The 18,311-nt window shown below is 39.1% G+C and overlaps 1 protein-coding gene across 1 annotated transcript in view; it reads left to right on the top strand.

The window, feature by feature from the left end:
• The window catches only part of SHPRH (SNF2 histone linker PHD RING helicase), a 133,064-nt gene that overhangs the window by 43,047 nt on the left and 71,706 nt on the right, over positions 1-18,311 (top strand). The window contains exons 12-13 of the mRNA XM_036766257.1: positions 16,616-16,779; positions 16,889-17,145. Of these exons, the coding sequence (XP_036622152.1) occupies positions 16,616-16,779; positions 16,889-17,145 (421 nt within the window). The remainder of the gene's footprint in view (positions 1-16,615; positions 16,780-16,888; positions 17,146-18,311) is intronic.

Genomic DNA, 18,311 nt, shown 5'->3' on the forward strand with positions numbered 1-18,311 from the left:
AAATTAATTTTTAATTTATTTTTAGTTTGCAACATTCACTTCCATAAGATTCTGAGTTTTAAATTTTCTTCCCTTCCCCAAGACAGCATGCAATCTGATATAGCCCTACATATACATTCATATTAAACATTTTCACATTAGTCATGTTGTAAAGAATAATTAGAACCAACAGGAGGAACCACAAGAAAGAAGAAACAAAACAAAAAAAAGGGAGCAAATAGTAAGCTTCAATCTGCATTCAGACTCCATAGTTCTTTCTCTGGATGTGGTAACATTTTCCATCATGAGTCTTTTGGAGTTGTCTTAGATACTTGCATTGCTGAAGGGAGCTAAGTCTAGCAAAGTTAGTCAATTGCACAATGTAGCTGTTACCGTGTACAATATTCTCCTGGTTCTGCTCACTTCACTCAGCAAGGACTTCTTTCTAACCTCCTTGAGGGGTTATCATCCATCTTCTGTTAAAGCACTTCCAATGTTGGGGAATAAACTACCTTACTGGGCTGCCCATTCTTTTTGTGAATGGCTCAGATTGTTAGGAAATTTTTCCTTTGTATTGACCAACAGTCTACTTCCTTATAATCTCCTTTTCCCTATAACTTCTATTGTTAGTTTTTAATTCTGCTCCTTTTCCCAAAATATAAAGGGTAATCCTAATCCCTCTTCTACATGATAATCCTTTAGACACTAGTATATTACTATCTAACTCTTATCCCTAAATTAAGTGTCTCTAAATTCCTTTAACCATTTTTATGTGGTTGAATTCAAGACCCTCATTAACTCTTATTTGGGAAGGAAGAAAGTAGGCATTTAAGCATTTACTGTGTCCAAAATATGTGCTGAATGCTGGGGATATGAATATGAGCTAAAAGGAAGTACCTAAATTCATCAAGAGGCAAGGTATCTGGTTTTGGAGGCATAGTTTTGAAGTTCAGGAGCAAAGTCCCAAATGATGGCAGGAGAAATTACTGCTAGCCTGGGCTCCTCCACAAAATGAAGTGGGTCTACTCAGAAGGGAGTGGATCTTTCAGAGATATGTTACATATTGAGAAGACCAAAGATATGGTTGCATGTTTCAGAGCACCAAGGGGCCCCAGGCACTGAGGGACGTTCTAGGTGAAAGAGCATGGTTTGGAAGTCTGGGACCCAGGAACAGGGTCAGCTTATGATGTTGAAAGTAACAAGCAGGTACATCGTCAAATCCCAAAAATATTTATTAGGGTCACACAGCTAGTATGTCTCTGAGACCAGCTCTGAGCTCTGATCTTTCTGTCTGACTTTAGGCCCAGCACTCTTATCTGCTGTACCACCTAGCTGCAGAAGATGACAGAGTATGAATACAAAAGCATGTCAGAATCCCATAAAAGTATCTGGAGTGCTCAAGCCAGCATGAACTGAGGCTGATGCTAAGGACAAACAAAGATGTTTTTTGGTTTTGTTTATATAGGGGAAAAGAAGAGACTTCAAGAAGGGTTAAGAGAGAATGCAGATGTGTGCAGTTATTATTTAGTATCACATGATCCTGTAAGAATATTTTCAGAAGTGTTAAAGTTAATCTGACTTTACCCCCCTTCCTGACTTCATCAGCTGATGATTTGATAAGCATGCCTTTTATGTCTTCCCTCTGAGTTAGTGATTTGAAATATATGTGTGGGTATAACACACAACTAACTTCCTTCAAAAAGTACTTATTAAGTACCTGCTGGGTAAAGAGCTTTCTGCTAGGCATCAAGGGAGAAATAAAGCATCCCTGATCCATGCCCTCGTTGAGTTGACAGCCTAGGATTACTATCTGATGTCGTATATGATTGTTTTAGAATGGTTCCATGAATAAGGTGTCATTTTAATGAAATTTTAAAAGCTGTATAGGATTATTCAATAGCCTAAAAGGGGGAAAGAAAGGGTATTGTGAGCATAAAGAGCAGTCAGAACAAAGGCATGGAAGTAGAGCAATACTATGTGAGGGTGGGGGGAGGGGGAGTTAAGGGAGAGAGTAGTTCTGTTTGTTTGGAGGAGAGTAATATGAGATATGAGGCTAGAAAGTTTGTAATTCCATATTGTCGGGGCTAGCATAGATCAGTTAATCAACATTCCTTGGGTTCTTTGTTCAAATATTCTACCTATCTGGTTATTATTCACTACAGATTTATTTGTATTACAGATTAGGAGATTATGAGATACAGTGTCAGATGCCCAACTGAAATCAAGGTATTCTTCATCCATAACATTCTTCTGATCAACTATTGTAGTGATGTTATCAAAATAGGAAATGAGATTTGTTTGACATGGTTATTTATAATGAACCCAAGGTGGTGCCTTTTTGTACAACCACTTGCATGAGTGTTCACAAAGTCTCTGTTTAATCTTCGAGAAGCAAGCATTTGAGCATGTCCATGATGACCACCTCTTTAACAAATCACAGGCAGTTTATAACATATGTTATATGGGAGAGAGAACCTCTTCACACTGGGTGTTAGTTCTAAATGCATTGTGAGATGATAGGAAATTTTGGCTCTTGAGTCTTCTGAGATGTGAAATTAATCCTGAAATATGTGACCCCAAGCATAGTAGTGATTCATTTGTTTATTTAGCACAAATTAAGCATATTATCATGTGCAACATAGTCTTCTAGGCACTAGAGGAGATAAAAAGATAAAGACGTTGTAGTTTTTGTCCTAAAGGAGTTTGATAAGATATGTGTGCAAAAAAATACTGTGCATTTGAAAGTGGTTACTTACATAAGGAGAGACAGCATGGCATGTTAGATAAAGAGCTGGCTTTAGGGCCAGAAAGACGGGTTCAGGTACCATATCTGGCATGTACTGGCTGGGTGATCCTAAGCAAGTCCCTTGGCATCTCAGTGCTCTGGAACTGGATCATCTGGGAATCCCCTACATCACTGAAATCATAGATCCGAACCCTGTCCCTATTCCTCTACTAAACACATAAGAGAAATAAAAAAAGCAAGGGCTATAATTTTAGATGTGAGTGCGGTTACCAGAGGCTAGAGGGCATGGTGAATAGTCCAGTTTGCATGCAGTGTAGTGAATGAAAGGGAGAGATATGTGAGGCAGGGCAGCAAACATGGATTTTAGTTAGATTTGAATGCCAGGTTAAGGCAGCCTTACTTCTTTCTGTAGGTAAAAGAGAGTAAGTTTTTGATCTGTGGATGGAGACAAGGATAACGTATGTATCAAAAGAGTTAATTTGGCAGTGGTATGTAGGATCAACAAGAGATAAAAGAGATTAGGAGCAGACAAGCTACTGCAGTAGTTCAGGTAAAAGGTAATAGGATCCAGGGTGGTAGTATAGAGGAGATGGATGCAGGCTCACTACTATTTTGAAGATGAAATCCACAGGATTTGTTTACTAATTGAGTATGTGGAATGAGAGAGAAAGAGGTATCAGATAATTCTAAGATTGGGAAAATGTTGGTTCCAGTGACAAATAGGAGAAATCAAAAAAAGAAAATAGATTTTTGGTGAAGTGGTAATAAATTCAGTTTAAGGTAGATTGACTTGAGGTGCTTGTGGAACATAACAATGGGAAATTAAAGGTAGTAACTTAGGAGGTCACTACAAGGAGCAGAGTGTATGGTAGAAAAATTAAGTGAGTTTGGTACCCTCTGTTCTAATTCTGGCTGTGTCACTAAGTTTGCAGTTTGACCATAAGCCAAGTTGTTTTATTTTTCTGTCTGTTTCCTCATTACTGTGTGGGTCTGAGACCACTACTCACATTAAAAATAGACAGACACTGTTCTTGAGAAAAGGCAAAAAGGAATTTTATTGCTTTCTCATGAGAAAGGATGCCACTCAAGCAGTAGAGGTTGGAGGCGCTTTAATTACATTTTGCATTTATTTGGTCTGAATACATGGGTATGTCCCTTGAACAGAGTACAGGAGAGTACAAAGGACTCAGGAGGATGCCAGTACTTTTATTGACACCTGTCCCCCACCCCCGAATCTCCTGCCAGGCTCTTCATTGGCCAGATACAACCCCCAACTGCCTAAGTCATGCACTCCTCAAAAGGCTCGTTTAAGCATGCATACAAGTGTCTGACCTTTCACCCTAGAGCTTTGATTAGAACTAGTTCTAACCAGTCACCTGACTTACATTCTTCTAAAGCTGGGGTTGGGGGAGAGGGAGGAAGAGGAATGCTTTCAACTCTGTGGAAACAAAACTGTTCCCCCGTCTCTCAAAATTCCCCCTCTTCTTTCATTCAAATTTTTGTTTCCACACCTTTAATACTCCCTTACTCTCTTTCTTATCTGAATTTTTTTTCCTTAACCATCACCCCTTTAAGTAAATATGGGAAGAGGTAAAGGTTGCTCGACGAATTGACAAATCAAAGGGGGCTGTCCCCTTTATAGATACAGATGCAGAGACCCAAGGGAAAACAATAATGCAGTTGTCCCTTTAAGATTCAAAAGTCTCTTCCCATACAGCTGTCTGGCAGGGAAGTCCTCTGGCCCTTGGTATTTGTTCCAGCCATCTCCAGCATAGCATCTTAGCATCTTCTTCTTCTTGTCTTCTTGTAGGAACGAGCTTTCTTTTCCATTCTCCTACAAAAATGACCTTAGCACAATTTTTAAAAATTTATTTTATTTATTTAATATATTTAGTTTTCAGCAAAGATTTTCACAAGAGTTTGAATTACAAATTTTCTCCCCATTTCTACCCTCCCCCCCACTCCAAGATGGCTTATATTCTGCTTGCCCCATTCCCCAGTAAGCCCTCCCTTCTGTCACCCCACTTGCCTCCCATCCCCCTTTCCCTTCTTCTCTTGTAGGGAAAGATAAATTTCTATGCCCCATTGCCTATGTATCTTTTTCCCTCGTTGCATGCAAAAACTTTTTTTTTTTTGTTTTTGAACATCTGTTTTTAAAACTTTGAGTTTCAAATTCTCTCCCCTCTTCCCTTCCCACCCACCCTCCCTAAGAAGGCAGGCAGTTCAGCATAGGCCACATGCATATCATTATGTAAAACCCTTCCATAATACTCATGGTGTGAAAGACTAACTATATTTTGCTCCTTCCTAACCTGTCCCCCTTTATTGAATTTTCTCCCTTGACCCTGCCCCTTTCGAAAGTGTTTGTTTTTGATTACCTCCTCCCCCTATCTGTCCTCCCTTCTGTCATCTCCCCTTTTTTATCTTCTTCCTCCTTCTTTCCTATGGGGTAAGATACCCAATTGAGTGTGTATGGTATTCCCTCCTCAGGTCAAATCTGGTGAGAGCAAGATTTACTCATTCCTCCTCACCTGCCCCCTCTTCCCTTCCTACAGAACTGCTTTTTCTTGACACTTTTATGTGAGATAATTTACCCCATTCTATCTCTCCCTTTCTCCCTTTCTCAATATATTCCTCTCTCATCCCTGAATTTGATTTTATTTTTTAGATATCATCCCATCATATTCAACTCACCCTGTGCCCTCTGTCTATATGTGTGTGTGTGTATATACATACATATATACATACATACACATACACACATATATATATATATGTATATATGTATATGTGTATATATATATATCCATATTCGCTTCAGCTATCCTAATACTGAGGTCTCATGAATTCTACACGTCATCTTTCCATGTAGGAATGTAAACAAAACAGTTCAGCTTTAGTAAATCCCTTTTGATTTCTCTTTCTTGTTTACCTTTTCATGCTTCTCTTGATTCTTGTGTTTGAAAGTCAAATTTTCTATTCAACTCTGGTCTTTTCACTGAGAAAGCTTGAAAGTCCTCTATTTTATTGAAAGTCCATATTTTGCCTTGCGGCATGATACTCAGTTTTGCTGGGTAAGTGATTCTTGGTTTTAATCCTAGCTCCATTGACCTCCGGAATATCGTATTTCAAGCCCCTTAATGTAGCAGCTGCTAGATCTTGTGTTATTCTGATTGTGTTTCCACAATACTCAGATAGTTTCTTTCTGGCTGCTTGATCTGGGAGCTCTGGAATTTGGTGACAATATTCCTAGGAGTTTTCTTTTTGGGATCTTTTTGAGGAGGTGATCTGTGGATTCTTTCAATTTCTATTTTGCCCTGTGGCTCTAGAATATCAGGGCAGTTCTCCTTCATAATTTCTTGAAAGATGATATCTAGGCTCTTTTTTCCATCATGGCTTTCAAGTAGTCCAGTAATTTTTAAATTATCTCTCTTGGATCTATTTTCCAGGTCAGTGGTTTTTCCAATGAGATATTTCACATTGTCTTCAATTTTTTCATTCCTTCGGTTCTGTTTTATAGTGTCTTGATTTCTCATCAAGTCACTAGCTTCCACTTGCTCCAATCTAATTTTTAAGGTAGTATTTTCTTCAGTGGTCTTTTGGACCTGCTTTTCCATTTGGCTAATTCTGCCTTTTTGGAGCTCTTTTGCCATTTGAGGTAGTGCATTTCTAAGGTGTTGTTTTCTTCAGTATATTTTTCAGTATATTTTTGGGGCTCCTTTAGCAAGTCATTGACTTGTTCTTCATGGTTTTCTCTCATCCTTCTCATTTCTTGTCCCAATTTTTCCTTTACTTCTCTAACTTGATTTTCCAAATCCTTTTTGAGCTTTTCCATGGCCTGAGACCAGTTCATGTTTTTCTTGGAGGCTTTTGATGTAGGTCCTTTGACTTTGTTGACTTCTTCTAGCTGTATGGTTTGGTCTTCTTTGTCACCAAAGAAAGATTCCAAAGTCTGAGACTGAATCTGAGTCCGTTTTTGCTGTCTGGCCATGTTCCCAGCCAACTTACTTGACCCTTGAGTTTTTCAGCAGGGTATGACTGCTTGTAGGGTAAAGAGTTACTTTGTTCCAAGCTTAAGGGATTGCGCTGTTGTTTTCAGAGCTATTTCTATACAGCCAGTTCTGCCACACCAGCACTCCTTCTCCCCCAAGAACCACCAACCTGGACCTGACCCAGATCTTAAGCAGGCCGTGCCCTCCTGCTCTGATTCGCCACTTAATTTCTCCCATCAGGTGGGCCTGGGGCCAGAAGCAACTGCAGCTGTAGTTCCATAGCTGCACCACTCCCACTGCCCCTGGGGCAGTGGCTGAACCATGAACTCCTTTCACTGGGTCCCCCACAGCTTTTCCCACTAACCTTCTCTGTTGTCTTTGGTGTTTGTGGGTTGAGAAGTCTGGTAACTGCCACAGCTGACTGATTCAGGGCGCTAGGGCCTGTTTCGCCTGGCTCCTGGTCTGGTTGGTCCTGCTGCCATCCACGCTGGGCTCTGCTCCCAGCTCCGTGGGGGATAGACCTCATCCAGGGACCATCCAGGCTGTCCTGGGCTGGAGCCCTGCTTCCCTCTGCTGTTTTGTGGGTTCTGCAGTCTTAGAATTTGTTCAGAGCCATTTTTTATAGGTTTTTGGAGGGACCTGGCGGGGAGCTCACGCAAGTACCTGCTTTCCAGCCACCATCTTTGCTCTGCGCCCCCCCCCCCAGCACAATTTTAAGTTACCATTTCTAATCCTTATACCCTGATCATTTTTTTACAAATTCAAAATTGGAACCTTGACCAATGGTCATGTTTGAGAAACTCACATTAGAACCTAGTTTTTTATACTTCACATTAACCCATTATTAATTTCCTCACCAGGAGGATGAGATATCACTAAGGAATTAACAACAGATTCCAGTACATATATAAATACATTAAATAATCAATTTTTAACACAGTACATATAAAATCTTAACCTATTGGTCATGCCATGTTTCTTTGATGGCATTTAGAAAATAAACCACAAACCATTGTTCTTTTAACATTACTAATTATAACAAAGCTTTAGACATGCATGATATTAACCAGATAACAAAATAGTATTCTCACAAGCCCTTGACCTAATTGTCTCCATGCCATTACCAAGAATTAAACGACCCTAACTTATACATGAACACACACAGAAACACTAGTCCCAGTTGTGTAGTAACCTACTGTACTTACAAAACCTGATTAGAGAAAATTGCCGCTAGGAGATTAGGGACTTAACTTATATTAAGGGAACATTTCTGCAACTTCATGTCAAATCCAGACAGAAGCTATGTAAAACTGTAAGCTGCATTGAGCCAGGCTTAAAGTCTGCCAGGTTTCAGTTAAGGGGTCAGGTCAAGAGGGTCCCACCTCAGCACAGGTTGAACAGTTTCTCTCTCAACTTTCCCATGAAATCATACCTGCAGTTCATACTTGCCCCTCACAGGGCTGCTGGCATCATGGATTAATGGCTCAGACAGCCTTCCTTGATATTCACACCTGGAGTTAGACAGTCAGTTGAGAGTCCCATTAAGTCTTTGAATAGCAGGTTCCAATAATCAGTTTAAGATTTGACTATAATCTCACATTGCTTAAAGAACATCGGCAAAGCGAGCCCTAAATAGCTTGTATGCATTTCCTCCCTTATTCATAAAATGTTCCCATTAAGATCATAAGTTATTGCTCTAACACATTTGCATCAGTTTCCCAGGCTTTTCTGTTCTCTTCTAACTATGCCTGATCTGAAAGAATGAGATATTCTTTAAGAATTGAACCATATAAATATGATAGGTTCAAATACTAACTCTGTCTTTACGTTTTAAACCATGGAATGAATTCACATCCAAACAACCACGTTAACGTTTCCTATCAATGCAAAAATATTCTACAACTTATCTCTCTTTAAGGAACCCTGAAATTATTTTCCCCAAACTGAAAATGTCTGATTTAATTCCAGTAATTAGTTACACCATTTGTCTTAATACCCAATTGCTCTTACCTCACTTTGAAACATTTAAGGACCTTATTCCACATAGATACAAAGTAACTTCAAATCCCAGCCTTAATTAGTCTATGGGATTATGACTCAGCATTGCATTTGCATTCTTATTTCACAAACTTCTTTTTCCTTTTGTCTAATTACTCCCATTAATATTTAGAAAGAATATTATCCTTCATAGATTTAGCATTGTACCTACAGAACTTCTTGATAAAATAAAATAAGAATAACAAAGTTTACCAAGTCTTTCCTTAGATGAAACAGACTTGAAAATCACACACCTATTTTTTTCTTTTTAAACTCAATTAATGTATATCAAAATCAGATTAAAATTGCTATAATACTATTTCTACCACAGAGTGGGCTTCCTAAATTTCACAATCTAAGAGAATTTTAGAAATAGAGGAACAATAAATTTCAGATGACATCAGTTGCATTTCCAGATTACCACATATAGAAATTATTCAACTTATTACCTTTGGTATTTAAAAACTACTTCAAAGTTAACAATTACATTAAATTAGAAAGAGATGATAATAATGTTGTGTGTGACATATACCAGTCATGTTGTTAAGCATTTTACAATCATTATGATCCCATAACAGCCATTATTATTTTCCCTTCACAAATCAGGAAGTGGGTCAAACAGAGATAAAATACATTTTTGCAACTGGAACAGAGAAGTATGGAGTTTACCAAAAGCAGAAGCCGGCATCCCGGTGGTGATAATCCTTCGAAGCAGGGCTTAGGGAATGCTAGCCACAGACCCAATCCATCTACCTCTCCCTTCCCCCACAACTGCAGAATTTACTGAGCTTGGGGTGGCTTACAGCTGCTGGGACAGGGTGGGCAGAATGTATAGGATCTGGGTGACATTTCCAAGCTTTTCCTAGAAGGGTGGGCTACAAAGTGCCCAGGGGCACAGAGCTACTGCCAGTCTGTGTATTGCTGCCCTCCCCTCCTTTTGCCAGGTAGGGAAGGGTGATTTAAATTTTCCCTACAGTTCTTCAGCATTTTCTTTTCTTAATCTGATCTGGGGATGACTGAAAAAGGAACCCTTAGGGTTGTTAAAAATTCCCACACTGAGATACCCTCTTAACTCTGGGGAGCAATGGGGGGGTGGTGTGTTTTAGCACCAGTGAGTTCCTAATCACTTTCCAAACTTTTTAATGATTAATCCTAGAATCTGCTAAAATGTTCTTGCTTATCTGTTTCTACTGTAATTCCAGGTTGACCAGACCAGAAATCACAAGGAAAAGAGTCTTAAGTTTTGTTTGTTTCCCTAGCTGCAGCCCTTAGAAATCCTGCCTGCATTTTAAACTTTACTTTGCTTTTATAATTCAACCAGATTTGAAGTTGGAGCCTCAGCTTTCACCAAGCCCCACCTTAGGCATTCCAGTTCTTTCCTCTGATTCTTCTGAGTTTTTACCAAAAAAGTTTGAATTAACAAAAAGCCTAAGGAATTTGAAGGAGGTGTGACTACCTCCCTTCCAAGCAAAAAGCCTAGGACTCTCCAGAGCACATGGGCCCAGAACAATGTGCACTTAGCTATTCACATTCCCTTATCTCCAGCTTCTATCTCTTTCCCAATCTTTACTGAAACATTTTACCCTCTGTATTCTCACTCCAATTTCAGTCTCTTTCCTAATCTTGACCCAGACTACCTCAGACATTTCAAATAAATGAAAAAAAAGTTATACTTACCAAGCTTCTTTTCCAGCTGCTTTTTACCTTAAAACAGTTTAATCACATTCTAAACAGACCACTGAACCTTTAAAGTAATTATCCAGTTATCATACAGAAGACCCCTTTACTTCTACAGTTTTTTTTTTTTTGCTTTCTGGCAGGGCAGTCGGGGTTAAGTGACTTGCCCAAGGTCACACAGCTAGTACATGTGTCAAGTGTCTGAGTCCAGATTTGAACTCAGGTCCTCCTGACTCCAGGGCCAGTGCTCTACTCACTGCACCATCTAGCTGCCCCTACTTCTACAGTTTTAAAACACTTTGCTTGATGTTAGATACACTGAGTCAATGCAAACAGATTTTTTTTTTGAACCTTTAGGACCTAATCAAACCTTAATTCAGAGCTCTCAGCTTTCTTCTCTTTATCAGCCCTCTCTTCCTCTGGGCAGGCTGTGTTTGCTCTGATTCCTTACCAGTTCTAAATCATGCTGGCTTTTCACAATTCAACTTCTAGTCTGGTATTCCAGCTTGGCCAAAGCTGGAATGCGGGAGGGAGGAAGATAATATTTTCCAACAACTCTTCAAGAATTTCCAAACCTTTTTACTTTCAAAACCTCTACTCAAATAGAGTATACCTTCCTTACACTTTCTACACATGCTGTTCTCTCCTACATGCTTAAACTTTCTTGCTTTTACTTATCCCTTCCGGTGGACTTTGATTAAAGCCCCTTTAAAACTGCACATACTTTATTTCTTTCTGGTTCTGACCTGACACTTCTCTTACCCTCTTCAACTTGCCTTTTCCATCATATAGCCAACAATAAAGTATTTCTCCCCCCCACCCCACCCCACCCCCCCGCCCATCCGCTCCTCTGAAGAGACTGGAGTCAGGGAGGGAGGGAGAGAAGGACAGAGATAGTAGACCTTAAAGGGTGTCAGATTACACACTCACTCCACACAAGCACAGAACAGATACAGACAGAAAATGACAGGGAGAATCCCAAAACACAAAGAGGATTCTTAGAAATCCACTGCAAAAATTAGACATTGCCAGTATTTTTCTTTTCTCTTGTCTTTCCCTTTGTACTTTTGTAACTCCAAATTAGCTAGTCTGGCCCCTAGTGGGCTATTCAGGTCTGAGGCCTACAAGTTCTTGCTGTCTGAAAGAAAGCTTACTGATCTTGCCCCACCCATCTTAGACTGACTTCTCCCTATGGCTCACAAGTTCTTGCTTTCCTTTTCTCAGAAGGAGGGCTCACCAATCTTGCCTAAGTGAGCGGGCTGAGGCTCACAAGGTCTTGCTCTCATTTTCCGAAAAGGAGGCTCACCGCTCTTGCCCCAACCTCAGGTCACCCGGGGCTGCTCACCGCTTTTGCCCTCTAGAGGACTCACAGATCTTGCTCACGTGGGATCGTGTGCACGACTTATGGTGACCAGATCTATTATCAATTTGGGCATTCCTTTGGGTAGACTTCCCTAGCATGAACAAAACTGCTTTCCAGTTTCTTACATTAGCCAGAAGCGGTTATAATTGCTAATCTTGTTTGTTGTAAGGATAGAGGAAATATACATTATGAGATAAGAGATTAAAAGTTAGAAGGGATATTAGATATGGAAAAAGCCCTTTAAAAAGTTTAAAATGTTTAAATGTAGCTGGTAATGTTATAACTAGTATTTGTAGTAAACTGCTTTTCTAGAATATATTTCTGGGCAGAAAGTATGTTTGTATATTAGAAAGAGCATTGTATGTATATAGTCAGGTTACCTGGCTTTGTATCCTGGCTCGAACATCAAGTATGTATCACTTTGGGAAAATAATTTAACTTCCCTGGGCCTTTAGTTCTTCATCTCAGTCAGTCAGTAAGCCTGATTTAAGCACTTTCTGAGTGCCAGACAGACACTTAAGTGCTGGAGATACAAAAAAAAAAGTAAAAATATGACTACAATACTCAAGGGACTCACGTTCTAATGAGAAAGACAGCATGCAAATAACTATATATATATATATATATATATATATATATATATATATATATACACACACATATATATATGTGTGTGTGTATACACACACATATGTGTGTGTATATATGTGTGTGTGTGCGTGTGTGTGTGTGTATATATGTATATATGAAATAATATGCAATATAAATAGAAAGTAATCTTAGAAGAAAGGAACTAGCAGCCAGGGGACTGATAAAAACTTGTCAAAGGTGAGATTTGAACTGATTCTTTAAAGAAGCCAGAAAAGCCAGGATATAGATGTGAGGGGAGGGAGCATACTAGGTATGCAGGATAGCCACCACAAGTGCATAGAGTCAGAAAATGGAAAGTTATTGTGGGAAGAACATTAACCAGGCCATTGTAGTTGAATTATAGACTTTGTAGAGGGACTATATAGTTTATTGAGTAAGGTGGGTTGTTGTTGTTTTTGAGTAAGTGGGGTGACATGATCAGACCTGCAATTTATGAAAATCATTTTGACAGGTGAGTAGAAAATGAATTGGAATGAAGATTTCAAGCCTGAGTAATTAGGAGGATGGTTGTTGTTTTTTGTTATTCCTTCTTAAAGAGGACCTTGGTTTCAAAAAGGTGATGGCATGATTTGCAAGTGAATTGGATTTAAGTGAGGGAGTCACCAACAAAGTCACCAGCCTCACTCTCTCCTACAGAGCTCTCTGGGTCCATTGGCAAAATTGAGATCAGGAGGACTGTAGATGGCCTCAGATACAGTGGGAGATCTTGGCCTTTTTAAGTTAAGGCCTTTCCCAGGTCTCAGTTTCACTGAGGCAACACTCATTCAGTGATTAAGACTAGGTAAGACGTGAGGCAAAAAATAGCCTGTTTTACCTAGTCAAAAAAAAAAGTCAATCTGGGAGAGGAAAACCTTCAGAGTTTCTGGCCAAAACAGAAATAATTGCTATTTACACTAGCTCTTAACCTTCAGGGCCCAAACAATGACCAAGTGAGGCTTGAACTGGGACCTGTTGTTGGGCAATGAGAGCCTGAGTAATTTGGGTTTAAGGCATGGTTCTTAAGAAAGAAATCTAGCTGGTAGACCCCAAGATACCTTTCGAGGTTTCAGTGATCAGAATTTACATTCCTTTGGCAGGTAAAGGCATGATACACTGCATGGACAGAGGGAGAGGAGGGAAGGAAGGAAGGAAGGAGGGAGGGGTGGGGTAGCTACGTTTCCCAACTGGAACTGACTTTCTACACTAATAGGAAAGTTGGGAAGATAAAGATGGTTTGGGAGGAATAGATAATGAGTTTTGTTTTGCATGTGTTGAATTTGAAATGTCTGCCAGATATCCGGTTCGAGATACCCAACAAGTAATTGGCAATGAAGGATGATAGAGATATTAGGGATAGATATATAGATCTGGGAATCATTTGCATAGAGAAGATAGCTGAACCAATGGGAGTTGATGAGATCATGAAGTGAAAATGTAGAGGAAAAAGAAGAGAAAGCCCAGGACAGAATCTTGGAGAAGTCTCATATAGTCTCATAACTGGCATAACCTGGAATGAAGATCTAGCAAAGGATACTGAGAAGGAGCAATCAGACAAGAAGAAGGAGAACCAGGAGAAAGCAGTGTCACAAAAACCTAGAGAGGAGAGAGTACCCAGGAGAAGAGGGTGATCAACAACACCAAGAAGTTTTAGAGAAGGATGGGGATTGAAAAAAGGCCGTTGTATTTGTCAATTGAAAATCATTGGTAACTTTGGCAAGAGGAGTTATAGACCAGTGATGAAGTCAGATGCCAGATTGTAGAAGTTTTAAAAATGAGTAAGAAGAGAGGAAGTGGAGGCACCCAGTGTAGATGGCTTTATCAAGAAATTTAGTCAAGAAGAGGAGGAGAGATATAGGATAATATAGGATGATAACTAGTAGGAATGATAGAATCAAAATATGAGTTCAGACTAAATGACCTTTAAAGAGCCTTCCATCTCCTAGTCAGTGGTCTTTGTATAGTGAATAGCCGCTCTCCATGTAATTTTATTAAAATAAAATTGTGAATATCAATTACTGTAACTTGAAAACATTGAATGCATTCATAAAGTAGAACTTGAAAGCCAATACATGAGGATCAATTTTAGAGCAACCTTGTTGCAAAGAAAAAAAAACACATGATTTATATGGACAACTTGAATGTATTTATTTAAAGGCTAATACCAGGGTTTTTAAAAGCCGAAATTTAAGAAACTGTTCGCTAACCATAAAATGTCAAAATTGCAAATGTTTGAAATAGCTAAAGTTTACCAGGGTAATATATAATTTTATATTTAGAAATAATCTCTGTTTATTAAATTTTTTCAAACTTTGTTTTCTGTAATATTGAATTCAGAAATTTAAACTAATGTTTGAGTCATAAATCACAGTCTTTATATAGGAAAATTATTATGGAAGTTTAATTTTTAGATCACATTTTTAGTTTTCCTTAATTCACATGTAATTAGATTTTCAGAAAGCATCCTAAAGATTAACTTCTATATAATCTTACTAGATGAATTATTTCAATCTGAGTGTAGAACCTTTGATGATATGACCATCTTGGCCTTCAGTGTTTTTAAAATCCCTTACAAGACACCTTCAGGTTAGAGAGAATGGTTGCTTATTCTCTATGGTAGTGGTGTCAAACTCGAATTGAAATGGAGCTGCATATTGACTTAGAAAACCAAAAATTAACATTATCTAAATGGTTTTGTATTTTTATTTATTTTATTAACCCTTTCCCAATTACATTTTAATCTGGCTGGACTACACTTAGGGGTTTTGCAGGTTGAGACCCCTGCCCTAAGCCACATGAGATGAAAACTGAAATGATATGTAAATGGAAAAGTTCATAAAGGTTTTGGCAGAAACAGACAGTATTGTAATAGACACAGATGTGACATTACCTTCAGTAACTTGTTCATGGGAAATGAGAACAGAATCTCTACAACTACTCCAGGAAGTAAAGAAGCTTGCTGTGGTCTTTTGTTTTGTTTTTTTATCAATGTATTTTTTAACCATTTCCCTCACATTTTTCCGTTCATCATCTAGTAGTACTATAGAAATGTTTGTTAAAATATAGCCTCTACTAGGAAAGTGTCTGTAGTTTTGCCAATTTCTGCTTATGAAATAAAGCAACAAGGCAATAGATTTTTCGAATTAAGCAACTAAGGAAATAGATCTGTGTTGAATGCCTGCTATGTTCAAGGCACTGTATTGGGGGAAGCAGAGTACAAAGATATGTAGGACCCATATTCTGCTCTCCAGAATATTACAGTCTGGTTAAAGAAGCAAATTATAAACATGTGTTGTTAAAAAGCCCAACTTTAATCCCTTGCCTGTTCATTATGACAGCATCAGAATTTTCAGATATTTGAAAATTAAGAATCATAGTATGTGTAATCTACTATCATGTGATTGCCAAATGATTTATATGGATGATTATTTCTCCTTGAAGAACATTTGGAAACTACAAGTAAGGCAGAAATGCTCCTTTCCCCCTCAGGATGTGTGCTCCGTAATGTGGCCTGGGTGAATTTCTGTTGATGTTCACTCAGCTTTAGTTTTTTCTTAATTTTTTAGGATATTGGCTTTAGAATAACTTGTTTCAGGACTCATTATCTTAACTATTACTCGATTTCTTTGGTACCAGTAAGGAAATTAAAACCAGTACCAGCTACCAACAATTCTTTTAATAGTTTTTAGCTTGAATCTTTAAAATGAGAGGCAGAATTTTTTCTGTGAACCATCCTTATCCATCTATTTACTTGGCCTTTTTTTGATCCAGCAGACGTGTTGTATATATGATTTTTGTTTTAGTTTCAGACCATTCATTCATTCAACAATAGAGTTTCGTGTGTCTCTAGCAAGTGTGCCTCTGACTTTACATCTTAGGGGAATCTTAGCCTTCTGGATTAAATAGGTGTTGAATTTGTCTTTCTGCTGTGGTCCTAGGATCTATAGGATGATACGTGGAAATTTTCTAGCATATCATATATATAACCATATACCGTATTGAACTTGTACTCCTATAGTGTAAGCTCCCTAAGCCCTTGTCTAATATGCATTTTAATTCCTTGAAAAGTTTGTGCCCTGTGTAACTAATGATAAACAATTTTATTTAAAAACAACTTCCATTGAAAGCAGTATTTCTAAAAAATAACAAAGAAACCTTGAAACAGATGACCTTGTTCTTTTCCTTTCTTCTTAGATCTCTATGGGTTAGTGCTGTTCCTTGGTGTTGATCCATATTGGGTCAAACACTGGTGGGATCAACTCCTATATCGTCCTTACTGCAGGAAAAATCCTCAACCTCTCTATGACCTTATTGCCAAGATAATGTGGAGGTCTGCAAAGAAGGATGTAATTGACCAAGTCAGTAAAATTTTTACTTTTCTTTTAAGGATATTTAAAACTACAACACTCAGTATCCTTGTAGAGAAAAAATGTTCCATGGAGTATCTTGTTCACTTTTCATTCTCAGATCCAGATTCCCCCACAGACAGAAGATATTCACTGGCTTCACTTTTCTCCAGTGGAAAGACATTTCTATCACCGTCAGCATGAGGTGTGTTGTCAGGATGCCCTGGCAAAACTTAGAAAGATATCTGATTGGGCTCTGAAACTCAGCAGCCTGGACAGGAGGACCGTCACGTCTATTCTCTACCCGCTGTTGAGACTCAGACAGGCTTGCTGCCATCCACAGGCTGTTCGAGGAGAATTCTTACCACTACAAAAAAGGTTTTACTTATAATTCCTTTATCCTGTTATTGAAAATAGTTAAATAACATTGATTCATTAAAGTGATCACTCTGGGGGAAAAAGTACAAAATAGACTCTTCCTTACTGACCTTTAGCATCAAACGTTGGCATCACACATATCTACATAGATATACCCAGATTTGTATATACAAATAGCACCGTAAATTAGGGAACTAGGACTACAAGAAAGATAACTTTTCCTGGGTTGCAAGAAAAATCAATGGCAGTATTGAGATTCATTGCCAGTTACTACTTCTTGGTTATGTAGTGCTGAGTACCTATCTATTGTACTAGTACAGCATTACAACTATACTTATCATATAAAAGGGGGTTGGGAGTTTTTGAGTACCCCCTACTTGTATTTTTACAGAAATTCTTCTGTATTTGTCTCTTAAGACATTTCTCCCCTGGAACTTCCTGGTGAGTCATTATTTTGTTGTCCTTCAAAAATTAACTTTTTCGGCCAAGATGGCAGCTGAAAAGCAGGGACTTGCGTGAGCTCCCTGCCAGGTCCCTCCAAAAACCTATAAAAAATTGCTCTGAACAAATTCTAGAACTGCAGAACCTAAAAAATAGCAGAGGGAAGCAGGGATCCAGCTCAGGACAGCCTGGATGGTCACTAGGTGAGGTCTTCGCGCATGGAGCGGAGGGGTGAGGAGCCCAGCGTGGGCAGCAGCCTCAGGACCAAGCAGACCAGGAGCCAGGCGAAACAGGCCCTAGCACCCTGAATCAGTGAGCTGTGGCAGTTACCAGACTTCTCAACCCACAAACACCAAAGACAACAGAGATTAGTGGGAAAAGCTGTGGGGGACAGTGAGAAGAGTTCGCGGTTTAGCCACCGCCCCGGGGATAGCAGAGGAGGTGCAGCTACAGAACTACAGCTGCAGTTGCTTCTGGCCCTAGGCCCACCTAGTGGGAGGAATTAAGTGGCAGGTCAGAGCAGTAGTGCAGAGCCTGCTTAAGATTTGCGTCAGGTCCGGGTTGGCGGTTCTTGGGGAAGGAGGAGTGCTGGTGTGACAGAGCTGGCTATATAGAAATAGCTCAGAAATCAACGGCACATCCCCTCAAGCTTGGAACAAAGTACTCTTTACAAGCAGTCATACCCTGCTGAAAAACTCAAGGGTCGAGTAAGTTGGCTGGGAACA

This window comes from Trichosurus vulpecula, chromosome 7 (assembly GCF_011100635.1).
Source record: "Trichosurus vulpecula isolate mTriVul1 chromosome 7, mTriVul1.pri, whole genome shotgun sequence".
NCBI lineage: Eukaryota > Metazoa > Chordata > Mammalia > Diprotodontia > Phalangeridae > Trichosurus > Trichosurus vulpecula.